At 42.0% G+C, this 18,899-nt stretch overlaps 1 protein-coding gene across 4 annotated transcripts in view; it reads right to left on the bottom strand.

Annotated features, from left to right (window-relative positions):
* Window positions 1-18,899, bottom strand: part of IQCK (IQ motif containing K) — a 124,550-nt gene that overhangs the window by 22,930 nt on the left and 82,721 nt on the right. For all 4 annotated transcript variants that reach the window (XM_019468749.2, XM_019468747.2, XM_019468748.2 and 1 more), the window contains one exon: window positions 14,957-15,068. In XM_019468749.2, the coding sequence (XP_019324294.1) occupies window positions 14,957-15,068 (112 nt within the window). The remainder of the gene's footprint in view (window positions 1-14,956; window positions 15,069-18,899) is intronic.

The raw sequence follows: 18,899 nt of genomic DNA, 5'->3' as shown, positions 1-18,899 counted from the left end.
TGCCACTTATTGGCCTGTGTGATCAAAGGTGAGTGACTTAACCTTTGGGACAGTTTCCTCCCCTGAAAGATAGGGTAATAACAGTATGTATTAATAGAATTTGTCATGAAGATTAATCAGAAATAATATATGTAAGGTGCCCAGCACATAGTAGGCCTTCAATAAATTGAGCTCTCATGAGGACCATGAATCTTTGCAGACAGCCAAGGTTTGGCAGTTAAGGACACAGGCAACACTACCCTCCAGGCCGGGATACCACACAGCAGGAGCAACTTCCCATTGCCTTCCCTTCATTAGCTCCAACTTTCATTCAGAGTCACCCCTGGGTGTGACAGACCCAAATATGGTGATAGGAAAGGCCCTCAGTCTAGGGTATATGCTTCCCATTCTTCTAATATATGATCGAACAAAAATCTCCTTTAAACATCCCTGCTCCTTCCCCACAATCTCTCCTAAATGGCCAAATACGCAATCCACCCTTTCCTCTAACCCACCTCAACATCTAAACCTCCCCAGTTACTCTCTGGCCCTCAGCTATCCCACACTACTCTCCCCAACAAAAGCCTAGAATGTTCACCATCTTTTTGTTCTTGCCCTCAGTGTTGAGACCAACCCCCCAAGCCCATCAGTCACCACCAAGACAACCACAAGTTTTCCAAGGTCTACATTTGCTCTGCAATAGGCCTCTTGCCCAGGGGGCAGGCGATTCTATGGCAACACCAGTTGGAATTCTTGTTTAGAGAGATTTCCTGGTTTACTCTTTCCATTTTTCAAAGGAGAAAGCAAAGTCCATCTACTTGGTAAATTGCACAGATGGGCCAGGAATTCAGATTCCCTGAATTTTAATCCAAATGAAATTGCATTAGTGAGAAGAGCCTCAAAAGGAAGACTTTGAATCCAAAACCTATCACTGTTGCTGGGACCTTGCAGCTTGTCCACCACGATATTAGGATTTTGCTGATGCGGTTACAACACATTCTCTACTAAGAATAGATCCGTGTAATCACTTTCTCTGGCCTCTAGCCTGATGTATCCTTATAAATTTCTCCCAGGGGTTGCTAATCTGCAGCCAGGATTGAGAACCACTGCTATCAGTAAATTACTTGGAATAAAAATTTTAGGGGTGCCTGGGTGGATCAGTCAGGTAAGCGTTCAGCTTTGGCTCATGTCATGATCTCAAGGTTCATGAATTTGGGCCCCACGTTGGGCTCTGTGCTGACAGCTCAGAACCTGGAGCCTGCCTCTGATTCTGTGTCTCCCTCAATCTCTGTCCCTCCCCCGCTCACGCTCGCCCTCTTTCTCTCTCTCAAAAATAAATAAAAAGACATTTAAAAAATTTTATACATATTTCTTGACAGTTTAAAAAAATATTACTAAAACCAGCCACCAGGTATTCACTTTGGACTAGGGGTCTATTTAATAGCATACAATGGTATTTAATCTTACTTAATCCTCACAGGAGCCCTCTGCAACAGGCCCTAATTGTCCCCGTTATAACAGAGGAGCAAACTGTGCCTTGAGAGGACGAGCAACTTGCCCCTGACCTCATTGATGAAAAGGGCAGGACCCCGGTTCTGTCAGACCCCAAAGCCAATATCCTTTTTTTTTTTTTTTAAATATCTATTCATTGATTTTGAGAGACAGAAAGAGAGCAAGTAGGGGAGGGGCAGAGAGAGAGGAGAGAGAGAATTCCAAGCTGGGTCTGTGCTCTCAGCGCAGAGTCTGATGCAGGGCTCGAACCCATGAACCATGTGATCATGACCTGAGCCAAAATCAAGAGTTGTATGCTTGACCAACTGAGCCATCTAGATGTTCCCCTCCACCAAAGCAATATTCTTAGTAACAACATGTATTACCCACATATTACTAATCATTTATTGATCTTCTTATTATGAGCCAAGCACTATTCCAGTTCATTTAATCTTCCCAAAACTCTATGGGGTTGTTGCTAATATCAGTATTTCCACTTTATTGCTGTGCCAACTGAGTCAGTGACAGAGATTATGCAACTGCACAAGGTTATACAGTTGATAAATGGGAAACTTAATCCAATCTGGTTCTGAGAGATCTCCAGAAGTTGGTAGATTTATCCAAATCCTACAAAAGCACTCTGCATCTATATAACTTCAAAGAAGAATACTGAACAATCAGATGAAGGAATGAAGCTAAGGAGGTTGGAAGCATCCATTTACATAAACTTAAATTTGGGATCTTGAACTTGTGGGGCAAAGCACTTTAATTTTTATTTACTTATTTATTTTTTAGAGATACTGCAAGTGGGGGAGAGGGGCAGAGGTAGAGAGAAAGAATCTCAAGCAGGCTCCATACTCAGTACAGAGCCCAGTGCAGACCCCGATGCAGGGCTCCATCCCATGACCTTGGACTGTGACCTCAGCCAAAATCAAGAGTCAGATGCTCAATCACTCAATCGATAGAGCCACCCAGGTGCCCCATGGCACCCAGAGCATTTCAAAAAAAAGAAACCCTCTTTGATTTACTTTTTAATTTCAGCAGAACAGTAGGGGATCTTTGAGCATTTCAAAAGAAGGCAGTCCTAGCTATGCAGACGTGTGCACATTTTTAATGAAAAAATATGTACGAAAGTTGATGTCATCCAAACATCTCCACCCACGGGTGAGTCTTAAATTAGAACCGATGAAAGTAATATCGAGGCATGAAGTCCCTAGATTTCTTTTAATCAAATTTTTATTTCTTTTGCAGGTTCAAATGGAGAAGGAATAAAGTTTGAGGAGATATGAGAGAAAAAATTAAGATGTAAGTGACACCTTAGAGTTACTGATATATTTCTTCTTAAAGAGTAAGCGTATTATCAAAGCAATGACTTCATTTAGAATTACTCTCAAGGCAATAATCATTCTCATTTTACAAGCAGGGAAAATGAAACACCAAGATCACATCACCCATCAACAGTTCCAAAGCGGGTTGGTGGCATTAAGTGCAAATGGAAGCAACAATTTTGTTTTGTTTTGTTTTTTTTTTTTTTAAATTTTTTTTTTTCAACGTTTTTTTATTTATTTTTGGGACAGAGAGAGACAGAGCATGAACGGGGGAGGGGCAGAGAGAGAGGGAGACACAGAATCGGAAACAGGCTCCAGGCTCCGAGCCATCAGCCCAGAGCCTGACGCGGGGCTCGAACTCACGGACCGCGAGATCGTGACCTGGCTGAAGTCGGACGCTTAACCGACTGCGCCACCCAGGCGCCCCCGGAAGCAACAATTTTGGATGACAACATGACAATCGCTGTCTAAACGTAGTACATGCAAGTCCTTTGAACCAGCAATTTCATTCCTAGGACTTTATCCTATAGAAATACTTCTATGAGTAAGCAAGGACAAATCTACAAAAATATCTATGGAAGCATTGTTCACAATATAGGCTGAATATTCATTTATAGGGATTGTTTTTTTTAAAAGCATGGTACAGACCGATTACCATTTTTATGGATCCACAAAAAAATAATGAGATAGATCTATATATATTGGCACGTGTGATACTGTGATTTATAATAAGAAATATATATTTGCCTTTGTCCCCACTTCTGGCATACAGCTCCTAAAAACCCTTGGAATTTCCCAAGTGAAGAAAAGCTAAAGGTGTCATTTGTTATGTTGATAAAGTGACTTTTGGATCCAAGTTAGGATGGGGGCTGGTTGCCGGGGAAAACCAACCATGTGATTAGAGGGTTAGAAACTTTCCGTCCCACCGCCCAGGCTTCCAGGGTGGGGTGGGGGGCTGGAGGTTGAATCTGGCACCATTAGCCAATGATTAAATCAATCATGCCTATGTAATGAAGCCTCCATAAAAACCCAAAGGACAGGGTTCAGAGACTTCCAGATGGGGATACCAGAACAATTCCCCGTGCCTTCATGCCAGGCCCTAAGCCCCATGAGGACAGAAGCCTCTCTGTTCAGGACCTCTCTCTCTCTCCCTTTTATCTCTCCATCTGGCTGCTGATTCGTATCCTTTAATGTAACCTCTGTAATAAACCAGTAATCTAGTGGGTAGTTTCCTGAGTTCTGTGAGCTGCACCAGCAAATTAATTGAACCCAAGGAGGGGGTTGTGGGAAGCTCCCGACAGCAGCCGGTCAGTCAGAAGAGCAGGTAACAACCTGGATTTGGGATTGTCTGAGGTGGGGACAGTCCTGTGGGTCTGAGCCCTTAACCTGTGAGAACGGATGCTACCTCTGGGTAGACAAGTATCAGAATTGAGTTGAATTCTCCAACCTAGCTGGTGTCAGAGAATTATTTGATGATGTAGAAAAACCCCTCGCTACACAATGAAATTTTTATTAAAACTTTTAGCATGAAAAGATGTCTATGATATACTGCCAAGTGAAAGAAAAAGCACATTGCACTACAGCATTTATAATATGTTTCCATGTTTATAAATATATATGTGCATATATTTATACGTAGATAGATGAAGAAACCCTATGGGTAGACACCCTCAATAGTAACTGCCTCTGGAAAATAAGCCATTGATTATTTTAACATATATCATTGTTAGGTGATCAATTATGTTTATTAGTTACAAAGGGCTACAGCTAATGCCAGAACCCACCTCCTGAGTCACAGGCTCGTGTTCTCTGTACCCGGGTATCCTCTTTGGTGGCGAAGCCCTTCCCTGCTCCTCATCTATGGATGGGCAGGATATTTGGAAGGAGGGAGAAAAGAACATCCTCATCCCTATCCACTTACCCCTGGCTTCCTAAAACATGCTGACAGATCCTGCAGCCTCTGGACAAGGGACTCAGCATCCCCTCTCTCCACACCTCCCTATCCAGTGGCCTGTGGCTATTTCAGTGTTAGCGGGCAGGGTGGGAGGCATGGCCAGATGCTGCCCACTGCCCAGCCTGGGGGTCCTGGTACCCTGTTGGGAAGCTCTGCACTGGGCCAACATGCCCAGTTAAGGTAACTGGACAACATGGCATGAAATGGCCCTAGGATCCCCGGCATCAGGCAGATCTGGGTTCAAATCCCTGGTTGGGCCCTACTGGCAGTGCAGCCTTGTGTGAGTCATGTTCTCCCAGCCCTGGTTTCCTCATCTGTACAATGGAGATAATGTCCTCTGTGTGGCAGAGCAGGTGTGAGGACTACATGGCAACAAAAGGTGCTTAGTGTGGTGCCTGGCACATGGTATGTGCCCAATAAACTACAGCTACTACTTAGTTTCAGACATTCTCTGCTCTAAAACTAAGTTCCAGGGGTATCCTAAGGTCATAAGCATGTGGTGTGGCCAAGATGAGATGCTTAAGACTGTCCTTAAAACCCAATCCTAATATAGTTAAGGTTTGTCATTACAATCTAAACTTAAAATACTAGATTAAAAGTCAGAAAAAAAAAAAATAACTTATCTGGTCCCTACCCACCTCCCACCCCTCTCAGGCTTTGTTTTTTCCCTAGTGCCCTCTTTTTTTTTTTTTTTTTTTTTTTTTTTAATGTTTGTTTTTCAGAGGCGGGGAGGGCAGAGAAAGAGGGCGACAGAGGGTCCGAAGTGGGCTCTGCACTGACAGCAAGCAATGAGGGACTCAAACTCACAAACTGCAAGATCATGACCTGAGCCAAAGTCAGACGCTCAAAGGACTGAGCCACCCAAGTGCCCTTCCCAGTGTCCTCTTAATAAAAGGAAAACTTCAGTTCCAGGAATAAGTGTGCTTCTAAGAACCTTCTTAATCTTAAAGACACAATAAACAATATAATGATCCTATTTCCTTCATTGTTGTGGCTTCTAGGAAGCTCAGAACCATAGTTCTATTTATTTAGGAACATTTTTGAGGTTATTATTCACATTGCATAATGTATGAGGGAAGGGCCCAGTGTTTCCCGAACAAATAGCTTGTCTTTTTTCTTATAGACACTATGAACTATTTAACAGATCCTATTTTCCTCTTTGCTTTGTCTCTAAGAAATCTCTAGGAAGTATAGGACTTAGAGTATTTTGTTTACTGCATTTTGTGGCTTAACTTTTTCTCTCCTTTTAATTTTTCCCCAACCCAATTACCACATTTGGTAACACCATACCTAAAAATGTTATATTACAAGTTTCTGTAAGCTACTGAAAATGGCTCTTGGAATGAGGTAGGGAATAAACAGGTAAGCAAAGAAAAGTAAATAATCTGTTTCCTTTGACAGGTCAACCTCCTCCAACATTTTCTTTAAAATATCAACAAGAAGTGATAAAGTCATTTAAAGAATACTTAGATGGGGCACCTGGGTGGCTCAGTTGGTTAAGCGTCCGACTTCAGTTCAGGTCATGCTCTCACAATTTGTGAGTTCAAGCCCCGCATCGGGCTCTGTGCTGACGGTTCAAAGCCTGGAGTCTGTTTGCGATTCATGTCTCCCTCTCTCTCTGCCCCTCCCCCACTCATACTCTGACTCTCTCTCAAAATAAATAAACATAAGAAAAAAATTAAAGAATACTTACATATATATAAAGAATACACACACAAATATAATCTGATGTTTCATACACGTATATGTAAATATATGTAAATACACCCCCCAAAACACACACACACACACACACACACACACACACACACACACACACTGTAACCTGATGTTATAGGAACAATTTCTATGGCTTCTTTCTTCCTACATCCTAGATTTCCAAATAAAATATCACCATTCAACTACAAAGCACATTTGAAAACAATTACTGAGTATATACAAAGCTAAAAATACACTATTAATTGAGAAGGGATTTTTGACCACATCTCAAAAATGACTTAGGCATCTTGTTTGGAATTATATTGGCTGCAATTCTTGTCACACACATTTAAAAATAATTCCTGCAACTGTCCCAGTGGATAGAGACTTAAGGATAACTTCACACCATTTCTGTCCTAGAAGAAAATCCTGTTTGGGAGGGCCTCTGCCTCAGTGTAACATGAGATGAGCTATATATGACCACAACTCTACCCTGACAGCGGACACTATTCTCCCTCAGACCTCCTGTCTGCATCAAGGTTGCTCCAAGAAATGAACTTGGCAAAATTTATTCATACTATAAATACCAAAACATAATATGGATAATATGGCATGCACTCAAAAAATATATTACATATGTTTATTGGATTTGTACATAGATCAGTTTGTGCATTTTTTAGATAAAGTTGAAGAACTGTTTTTATTTGCAGTCATTCCATTTTTTTTCTTTACTGCAAGTCTAAAGGAGAACTAGCATGTGTCTAACATAAATTGCTTCATCAGAGGTCTTGGGGTCTAATGATAGTGTCACCTTGGTTGGGGGGATTTATTATCCAAACTGCCACACTACCCTAATTCATAAGGTTTAAAACAGGAAGTAACTCTATACTTCCTGAGTGTAAGGAATGATTCAGCTTGGGGAGTCTGGGTGGCTCAGTCGGTTAAGCGTCAGACTTCGTCTTGGGTCATGATCTCATGGCTCGTTGGTTCGAGTCCCACATCCGGCTCTGTGCTGATAGCTTGGAGTCTGGAGCCTGCTTCAGATTCTGTGTCTCCCTCTCTCTCTGCCCCTTCCCTACTTGCACTCTGTCTCTCTCTCTCTCAAAAAAAAAAAACAAAAACAAAACATTAAAAAAAAATTAAAACAAACAAAAAGAAACGATTCCACTCAGGGACACCTGGAGGAAACAAGGAGTTCTACTTCCCCTGGTGAGCAGTCTGTGTGCTGCTCCTAGCAATTCAGCCCTGACTTAGAGGCTTCAGTCAACACAAACAGCAGGAACCCAAAGCCCAGAAAGTCCAGGTCATGAGAAATAAGATAAGCAGGATGTCACGTTCAGGAGGATTCCTGAGGGAATTTGGCTCTGACAGTAGAATCCAAGGGAGCATCTTAACTCTCTGTGTCTTTCCTCAGATATGTGTTAGAAAAGTGGACAGAAAAAGGGAACGCTTGGGCCCCAGCCCTAGGCCCTCCTTTGGCAGTGTGCCCTTGGACAAGTCTCTCAACTTTCTTGGGCGTCTACTAATTCGTTTGCAAAATGAAGCCCAGAGCTCTGTCCACCCTGTATGTGTAGACTGCATGCTCTATGCCAGGCTCTGTGCTAGGCTGGAGGCACCATGAGTAAGAGAAAGAGTCCCCTCCAGGGAACCCTATGGCACTTAGAGTCTAGTGGAGTAAACCAGCAGAATTGTTTAAAAGCACACAGACATTTTAATTATACTAAAATTGTGACAGTAACCAGCCTTTATGGGAATGATGTGCCAGCACTTATTCTAAAAATCAAGTCCTGTAACATTTTAACAGCCATATGAGACAGGTACTGTCATTAGTCCCATTTTGTACATGGGAAAACTGAGGCTTAAGGAAGTTAACTAGATCAGGATCACACAGAGAAAAGTAAAAGGACTCTCTGAACAGGTCTGGCCAATTCCAAAAGCCAGTCCTTTACCCATTGCACTGTACTGACTTCCTTCTTAGCTAACCACAGTTCTGGAGACAGCGTTTAGAACTGGCTTTTTTTTTTTTTTTTTACCTAAGCGCCATTTCACAGTCTAATTGTAAGTGGAAAATTTACCCATGAATTCCCACTGGAGCATTTACTGAACCCCATCTTGCCTGGAAAGGACTGCTCCTTCTGGAGCCCTGGAAAGGCCACAAGGGACACGAGCAGCAGGTGGCTGAGATGCGCGGGTGGTGGTGATGCTAATGCTTTCACTCTGCCCCTCCACTGCTGGCTGGGTTACACACATCAAATCCCGTCTGCTCTCCCTGCTACACAGCAAGCTAAATCAATCTGTCAACCAACAGCAAATCAACTCAAAAGAATAAGAAACAACAGAACTAAATAGGCACGCTGCACTTTCCTTGACCTTTAAACTGATTACAGCCTTGATTGTCTTCCAATTTTGAAGTGAAATGAAACGGCAGTTGTGCACAGAAGAGAGGCCTGGGCTGGTCCTGCCAGTTTACAGCTCAAGCTGCTTCTTAGCAAGGGTTAAATGGTAGCAAGTCTTTAAAACCGCCAATTTGATGAGCTCTTACTCTGCACCAGGCACTGTCTGTATGCTGGCTCATTTAAGCCTCAGGACTCTACCCATTCATTCATTTATTCACTCACTCATTCAACCAATACTTATTTGGTACTCACTTTATGCCAGGTGCTGTACTACGTTAGGTCTTTGTCCTCATGAAGCTTATACTTTAACAAGGAAGACAGGTAACTGCCAAGTAAACAAATAACAGATGGACTTCTCTTGCCCGGGGCTCAGGGCATGCAGGCTTAGAGGACTCCACATTTTTAAATTATTACTTTAGAGAGAGACAGAGAGAGAGAGAGCAAGCTGAGGAGAGGGGGCAGAGGGAGGGGGGGGGAGAGAGAGAGAGAGAGAGGGAGAAAGAGAATCTCAAGCAGGTTCCACTGTAGGTGCTGAGCCCGATGTGGGGCTTGATCCCACAACCCTGGGATCATGACCTGAGTGGAAATCAAGAGTTGGACACCCAACCAACTAAGCCACCCAGGTGCCCTGAGGACTCCCCATTAAAATTTTTTTTAACGTTTATTTAATTTTGAGAGAGAGTCACAGAGCAGGAGTTGGGGAGGAGCAGAGAGAGAGGGAGACACAGAATCTGAAGCAGGCTGCAGGCTCTGAGCTGTCAGCACAGAGCCCGATGTGGGGCTTGAACCCACGAACCATGACATCATGACCTGAGCCTAAGTTGGCTGCTTAACCAACTGAGCCACTCAGGCGCCCCGAGGTCTCCCCATTTTAAAGAGAACACGAAACAACTGCAGATCCAGTGCCTCCTTAGAGTATCAACTCTGGCTGACCATTAGAACTGGGAAACTTAGCATTAACATGCACGCCTGGGGGCTCATCCCAAAACCATCGGATGAGAACCTGTGGAGGTGAGGCACTGGAATTTTTTTAACTGATAATTTTGAAATAATTTTGAATTTACAGAAAAGTGGCTATCATCATCCAAAGAACCCCCAGGCTCACCAGTTGTGTATACTTTGCCATACTTATATTACCATTTTCTCTCTATGTATGCATACATATACATGCATGTTACACATTCTTTTTTTTCTGAATCATTTGAGGTTAAGCTACATACCATATCCACTGATCGTTAAAGTCTTCAGCATGTATCTTAAGAATGAAGAGGCTTCTTACATAGCCCAAGAACATTGTTCAAAATGAGGAACTTTGATAGTGCCATGTATTTATTTATATAAAGACTATATTCAAAGTTTGCTAATTGTCTCAATAATGTCTTTCATAGAATTTTTTCCCATACAGGAGCCAATCTAAGATCATGTGCTGTGTTTAGCTGTCATGCCTCCTTGTTCCTTCCTTGGCCTTTCTTGACACTGGCATTTTTTAAGAACCTGAATCAGTTATTCTGGTGTGTGTCCTTCCTTTTAGGTTTGTCCGATGTTTCCCCATGATTAGATTCAAGTTATGTATTTTGACAGGGATAGTGCATAAGCATATATGTTGTGGGTCCTTGGTACATCATACCAGGAGGCACGTTATATCAGCTTGTCCCAATATTGGTGATATTAATTCTCAACACTTGGTGAAGGTGGGTCTGCCAGGTTTCTCTAATGCCATGTTAGCATTTTCCCCTTTGTTTAATGACTAATTTGCAGAGGGATATTTTGGAATTCTAAATATCATATTCCTCATCAAACTTTCACACAATGGTTTTAGCAAGTACTGATGATTTTTGCCTGAGATAATTATTTACTAATATGGTTACAAGATGGTGACTTTTTAATTTCATTAGACTTTCTTGTTTTTAAGTTTATTTATTTATTTTGGGGGGGGGGGTACAGAGAGAGGGAGAGAGAGAATCCCAAGCAGGCTCTGTGATGTCAGCACAGAGCCTGATGTGGAGCTTGAACTCACCAATTGTGAGATCATGACCTACACTGAAGTGGGATGCTTAACCAACTGAGCCACCCATGTGCCCCTAATTTCATTATACTTTCTCTGTGTATTAGTTGGTATTCTAATGTAAGGAAAAGCTTCCTCATCTCCCTCATTTGTCAAGGAGTTATAATTCATTACTGTCCTATTAATTTTGACACTTAACTGTCCCAGATTTGCTCAGTGAGACTCCCATCAAGCTATAGCCTATATTCTTTTCCCATGTCCCCATCTTTATTTTCTGGCATAAGATGTTCTAGGCTGATCTACTTTCCTTGCCCCAGGCTTGTGATCAGCCATTTTTCCAAGAAACTTTTTTTTTTAAGTTTATTTATTTTGAGAGACAGAGAAAGCACCAGCAGGGGAGGGGCAGAGAGAGACGGAGAGAGAGAGAATCCCGAGCAGGCTCTCCACTGTCAGTCTCGGGGCTCAAACTCACAAACTGTGAGATCGTGACCTGAGCCGAAACCAAGGGTCTGACACTTAATCGACCGAGCCACCTAGGCATCCCCATTTCTCCAAGAAACTTAATTCTGTTTAGAGTAAAGTGTACTTAGAAACCAATATCTGGACACTAAGAATGCTCATTACTTCTAGGATTTTCTGTCAATGGCACTGGTATTTTTAGAAAGCTCCCAAGGTGATTCAAACGCGCAGCCAGTATTGAGAACCATTGTCTATGAAGAAGGCGCCCAACCACCACCTAAGTAGATGGCTCTGGGAAGGGAAGGGAGAGAAGATATTTAGGAGCTGTGGAGTAGTGGACCAATGCAGTATATCTCAAAGCATGGGTAAAGACACATTAGTGGGCCATATAATTCATTTAGTTGGTCATGTCTAGCATTAAAAAAAATAAAAATAAAAAACAAAACTTCAATAGAACAGGAGGGCATGTACTAGATTATAATATAAAGCTATTTCTTACTGAGTCACAGTCCAAAAAGATTGAGAATTGCTGGTCTAAAAAGTGCTGGGCTTTTTTTCTCCTCTGCTAGATAAGAGTGGGTGCTTCCCCCAAGCCAAACCCTAATCCAGGGAAGGGAAGAGCCAAGAGAACACCTCAAAAAGGTTGAGGGTGGGGTGCCTGGGTGGCTCAGTCGGTTAAGCGTCTCACATCAGCTCAGGTCAGGATCTTGTGGTTCATGAGTTTGAGCTCTGCATCAGACTCTGTGCTGACAGCTCAGAGCCTGGAGCCTGCTTCGGATTCTGTGACTCCCTCTCTCTTCCCCTCTCCTGCCCACACTCTGTCTCTCTCTCACTCTCTCAAAAATAAATAAAACATTATTATTTTTTTTTAAATTGAGGGTATCTCAGTATTTACTTGAACATTTGCTTTAAGGGCAGATTGACATACAGATCATCCCCCTTGCCTGTCTGAGAAGGTTCAGTGTGACCTGGGTAGACACACTGGGGCAGAGAGAAGGAGGACCATGGAGAGGTCTGCATGTCCACCCATGAGAGTGAGTCAGGTGGACACTGGGAGGCAACTTGAACTATCTTCCTGATGCCTCAACCAAGAGGGCTGGCCACTAGGTAAGGAGATCCCCAACAGCAAAAGGCTGGGAGTGGACTGGCAGAGGTGAGATCTGGGGTGGTGGTGGAAGAGGCAGAGACGGATCCAGATCCCCACAGGGGTGTTCTGCCACCTGTTGTTTCCCCCCAGGAAGAATGCATATGAAATACAGGAGTCAGAGAGGCAGCATGGAGATGCCTGCCCAAAGGACACAAATGGTAGCCTTAGCCGGAGAAGCAGTGGCAGCCAAAAGAGGATCACAACAGACAGTGATCTGTATCTCCCTCCTTCCCACCCGTCCCACTAGAGGAGAAAGGGATTCTGACAAGAAAAGTGTGGAAGTGTGAAAGATCTAATAGTTCTTTCCCCTACTCCCACCCCCACTGATGAAGGCCGGAGGGGGTTGGGTAAGATTTAAATGGGATGTGAGATTGAAATTTAAACTAGACTGGGCTTTCTGAAATTACAGCATACAGAAAAGACATGGAATCCACCCAATATGCCATGAAGGGACTGGAAAGACAGATTCAAGAAGGCAGGATTGAAGACAGTTTCTGGGGAGAAGAGAAAGCTTTTGTTTAGACCCCACCATGTTGAGAGTGTTCAATAAATACTATTTCAAGGAGGCCTGGAAGATGAGAAGCAGCTGAGGATGGGTTACCTGGCAGAAAAAAAAAAAGAAAGAAAGTACAGTGTCCTCTGGGTGAGGGAGGTATTGGCATATGGAAAGGACGGAAAAGTCTGGAGGGACTATAGCCTAGTGACAGGGGACAGGCTGGATGGGGAGTTGAGTTGAGAGGACTCAAAATATGGATGGCCTGTAGCCTGCTGAGGTGAGTAGGGTTATTTTTTCATAAATGGTAAAGTATTATGTATTTATTTAAAAGGTTCCGGGGCGCCTGGGTGGCTCAGTCGGTTGAGCAGCCAACTTCAGCTCAGGTCATGATCTCGTGGTCCGTGAGTTCGAGCCCCGCGTCAGGCTCTGTGCTGACAGCTCGGGGCCTGGAGCCTGTTTCGGATTCTGTGTCTCCCTCTCTCTGACCCTCCCCCGTTCATGCTCTGTCTCTCTCTGTCTCAAAAATAAATAAAACGTTAAAAAAAAAATTAAACAAAAAAAAAATAAAAGGTTCCTGGGGCGTCTAGATGGCTCAGTCAATTGAGCATCTGACTCTTGATTTTGGCTCAGATCGTGATCACAGGGTCATGGGATTGAGCCCCACATTCAGCTCCATGGTGAGCATGGAGCCTGCTTGGGATTCTTTCTCTCTCACTATCCCTCCCTCTGCCTCTCTCCCTAGCTCATGCTCTCTCTCTCTCTGTCTAAAATAAAAAAAATTTTTTTTAAAGATTCCAACAGTGCACCTCTCCCTACCTCGTACAAATCCTAAAGGTATCATGTATCATTAATGTATTCTTCCAGGCTGTTTAGACGTCTCCGTGTTTCCATGTATATATTTTTAATATATGGATGAAAACTTACGGTTCTGCTATTTTTTCCACTTGATTATATATCACAAATCTCCTTCCATATTGTTGGTTGAATAAATGATACTAAATCCATACCATGCACCTGTTAAACTTCATGATGCTGCTCTTTAGTTGTTGACCAGAATGATGTCCTGAATATGTTCAGTGACAGATTGTAACGATGTAAAATCCTATTTTTAACAAAATATCTATAGACACTCATTTGTACCTGTTTGTACCAGAAAAAGTACAGGAGGATATACACCAAAATATTAACAGTGGTGGGATTTCTGGTTTTTTTCCTTTTTTGGCTTTTGTTTTTCTTTTTTACTTTCTTTAAAATAAAAAAATATATATATAATGTATAATAAAAATAATAAAAAATAAAAAAATATTTTGATAAAAATACATTAAGTCAATTCTAGACCCACATGGGGCTTGCACTCAACCTCAACCGAGATTAAGAGTCGCAGACTTTACTGACTGGGCCAGCCAGGTGCCCCTTGGTTGTTGTTTTTCTAATTTTCCTATCGTAAATAAATAGTAAATTAAAGTTTTATAACAAAAAATGTGGAAAGTAAATAGGACGAAATGGTGCTGCTATTCTTTGTTCTTTGTGTGTGTGTGTGTGTGTGTGTGTGTGCGTGTGTGTGTGTGTGTTTGCGTGTGCACAAATGTGTGTGTGTGTTTAATTTCTCACAAAAGGGGAGAGAACAAGCATAAAGCATCATTTCAGTTCAGACACACAATCAACAACTTAAAAAAAAAAAAACCACCCGTCACACTGATGGACACTGTATTTCCAAAATGAGGGGTTATCCTTGATGTCTTATAGCTTGAACAAAAAAGACATGCAGACACAAGATGACCCTGAATTTGTCCCTGAGTGAGGCAAATAGCCATATAAATTATATCACATCACCTCTGGCATTCTAGAGCAGAATCTTAATATGCAGCCACTTCCCCCCCACACAGACTGAGTTCCCTGCAGACACAAGGACCCCGTAAGAACCCAGAGGGCTTCTTTCTGAGCCTGGGCTAAGACTCAGGCTTTTCCTAAATAAACTAAGGACTGTGAATCAAACAACTAACCTTTCTGTTCTTGTTTGGCCCAGAAAATCTTGACTCGCTGGTGAATGTGGTTGTCTTCACGCAGTTTCTTCTGCCACTGACGCAATTCTTGAATCTCAGGATCACACCGAACCTGGAAAATGCCCACAAAGCTTTAGTTTCTTTCCTACAACTTCTATACATTAGCTTGTTAACTCTGCATGGAAAATCCTTTACAAACCAACTGGATATGCTTTAGGTTCTAAGTGAATCAGTGTTTTAAAGGATTTATCTAAACTCCTACAGCTTATGTAGTATTTGAGTGTAAATAACGTTGTGTGAAGATTTGCTATACTAATGGTAGGTTGAGAACATTCTAGATCTGTGCTCTTCAGCAGAAATACAAAGTAGTCTCATGTGAAATTTTACATTTCTTTGCAGTTCCATTTTAAAAAGTAAAAATAAGTTAGTGAGATTATTTTTAAGAACATATTTTATTTTGGGGCATCTGGGTGGCTCAGGTTAAGTGTCCAACTCTTGATTTCAGCTCAGGTCATAATCTCACCATTCGTGGGTTCGAGCCCCATGTTGGGCTCTGCGCTGACAGTGGCAGAGCCTGCTTGGGATTCTCTCTCCCTCTCTCTCTGCCTCTCCCCGACTCGCACTCCCTGTCTCTCCCAAAATAAATAAACTTAAAAAAAGAATATATTTTATTTAACCTCAAAGATCTAAAATATTATTTCAACATGTAATCAATACAAAAATTATTTATGAAATATTTTACTCTCCGTTTTCCATACAGTCTTCAACATCTAGTGTGTATTTTACAGTGACATCACAGCCCAATGTGGGCTAAACACATTCCAAGTGCTCAATAATCACACACAACTGGTGGCCAGTATATCGATTCTAGAGGAATCACAGTCAATGTATTAGTTTAATACCAATTGACTAAGCGTCTACTGCATACTGGGCTTTGTGCTATACCTTGGCAATAAACAGATTACTGATGATAATTTTAATTAAGTTTTAATTTTATTATTCTGTAGCTCATATTCATTGAGCACTTAGGTCCCAGGCATTGTTTAAGTCTTTTACAAGATGTAACCATCAAAACAACCCAATGAGGCAAGAATGATTATGCCCATTTTACGGATGAGGAAACTCAATTGAAGCAGCTTGCTGAGTCACAGATCTAGGAAATGGTTTTGAGATTTCCAGCTGCTCTTGAGGGGCTGAGAATCTAGTAGGAGACATAGAGTACAGGAATAAGATCACCAAGGTGTGGTAAGAATAAGGATATCAGTGAGTACAAGGGAATACAGAAGGGGAACTGAGCTCAGCCTGGAGCAGTCAGGAAACAGGTCATGGAGGAGATGACTCCTGGAGTGAGTTTTGAAGCATAAACTAGAGTTAGTCATGGAGAGAGAGTGGGTAGAGTGTCATGGTGGTCCAGTTCTGCCTTACTGTGATCATGTCACAAAGCCAGGGCCCACCCTCCTGCTTTTTCAAACAAACACTGGATCTTGAAACTTCCTGCTCTGGTCATTGGGATATAGGCTTCCTGGATGAGTTTCCAAAGGGTCCTGTTGTCCTCTAGAAGCCTCACATGGCTTTTTATAACTAGGAACCTTAGAGAGCAATGTTGGGGTCAGGATGATCTCAGTCCCTTCCCTTCCAGAAAGATCCTTGGTTCTTTATGCAGACTGATCCCATGCACATCAGAGAGCTACTCACCAAGAGGCATTTGGAGAAATGGCCTTAACAAACTCAAGAAAAATAAAGTCCTTCCTATTACTTCATTTCTCAGAGCATGGGGTGCCTTAGTTATCTTAAGAAAACTACTCAAGTGATTTTTTTTCCCAAGATAAAAAAGACTGTTTTCTTCTGAACTTCTAAATGGCAGCTACTCTTGTTTAAAGAAAAAGAAAATATACAAATTATCTATAAATGTGTATTTAAAAAAAAAATTTTTTTTAACGTTTATTTATTTTTGAGACAGAGAGAGACAGAGCATGAATGGGGGAGGGTCAGAGAGAGGGAGACACAGAATCCGAAACAGGCTCCAGGCTCTGAGCTGTCAGCACAGAGCCCGACGCGGGGCTCGAACTCACAGACCACGAGATCATGACCTGAGCCGAAGTCGGCGGCTTAACTGACTGAGCCACCCAGGCGCCCCTCCCCAAATCTTTTAAATTACAAACCAATGTTTTTAGTGTTTCCTAAAGTCTTATGTTCAAAAGATTAGGTACCTTCAACATCTCTGTTCTGTAGGCTAAGCAAACTCAAACCCTCATGGGTAGCTAAAAAGGAGGTTATCCACATCTTTTCCAGGAACTTCTGTTTATCTGGATCCAAGCACGCAGAAACCCCCACATTTCTGCACCATGACAACTAATACGCATAATGCTAATAAAGATGAAAGATCTTCTGAACCACTAAAAAAAGGTTAACACTAATTATAATCAGCAAGTTGACTACATTTTATTGTAGTCAAATTCTTTCTGTATAACTGATGTATTTGTATAGTTTGGAAGAAGTCATAGAGTGTGGGTTCCTCTAGGAAGGAAGTAAAATGGGGGAGGGAGCTTTAGCTTTTTACTCCATATTTTTCTGGATTGGATTGTTGGGGATGTTTACAAAGAGCATATATTGTTTTAGAAATACAAGTGTTTAAATTTTAAATTAACAGGCTGCTGAGAGGCAAACAAGAGTTCTTTAACTTAAGAATCACTGATGAATTTCCCCGACAATCCCCTGAACTCTCAATTACCTTAATATTTAACAAACAGAAACACCATTTCCTTCATCATTCCAGAAGGCTACAGATGTTCTCAGGATTCTGCTGACCAGTTTAGGGTGATTTTCCTCTGTCTGGCCAGAGACCCTTGATGTTTTTCTTGATTCCCTTCATTTGGAAAGCAAGGACTGCTATTTACTAAAGTGGAGCATGGCAGCCTTGTTAGTTAACTTCTCATTACCAGGAAAGCCTGGATCCCCAGAGAAGGCTTTTGTGAGCCCTGGGGAAAGCATGCACCCATTGAACAGGGCTAATCCGGTCATTATAGTCATGATTACGGAATCAATTTAAACGGCAGTGGCTGTGCCAATCAGCAAATACCGTAGAGTGCAGTGTAATGTTTAACACATCAACAGTTTCATTGATTTTAAAAAAAGAAGTCTCCTTTACGAGTGGCTTCCTACTTTTACTTGTTTAAATTACCACATGGAGTCCATCTGCTCTTCCAAGATACGCACACCGAGTAATACACACATTATTGTGTACTTGACTTTGGGTAAGCCAAGAAAGAAAACTCCATTAAGTGGATGTGAATTTTTAAAAAAAATGCCCGTGAACCAATCAAATTCTCCTAATTATCTATTACTCTGATGAAAGCCAAAACAGGACACCATATTGGTTAAGAAATCCAACTCTCTATCGGAAAGACTGAAGTTGAATCTCAGCTCTGCAAATGACAAGCTGAGGAACCTATGAGCAAGTTACTTAAACTGTCTGAGCCTCGATTTCCTCTCCTGTAAAATGGAGAAAGTATACATATTTCCTTCATTGCACTGGTGTGAAAACAAGATGAGATATTGTCTGGTCCATAGTAAGCCCTCCCTGTTTTAGCAGTTTCTTACATCAACTAATAAAGTAGTAAGAATAATCTGAGTTCAGCTCTGGGGTTGCATCCTACAACCGCTGGTAGGACACGGAGCCAACTGGCTGAAGAGCCAGTGATTCATAAAATTGGAAGTGAGGTCTCTTCCCAAGGGCTTACAGTTTATTGAATACATAAATGATCTTACAATTATATAACTGTAGGTATTACTCAACCAGCAGAGAGATATCAGGGCCGTAGGATGGTGACTGCAGCCAGGCAAGAAGAGAGGGGCCCTATGGCTGGGACTTGGAAATTACCCTTCATACTTCTGAATTCCTCTTAGCTCAGTTGTTTTCTTTGCTTCTTGGCAAAACAGACAA

Source organism: Panthera pardus, unplaced genomic scaffold (genome assembly GCF_024362965.1).
Source record: "Panthera pardus isolate Hobbes unplaced genomic scaffold, ASM2436296v1 HiC_scaffold_5, whole genome shotgun sequence".
In the NCBI taxonomy this organism is placed as follows: domain Eukaryota; kingdom Metazoa; phylum Chordata; class Mammalia; order Carnivora; family Felidae; genus Panthera; species Panthera pardus.
The sequence above is the reverse complement of the archived record's forward strand: the minus strand, read 5'-3'. Positions and strand labels throughout refer to the sequence as shown.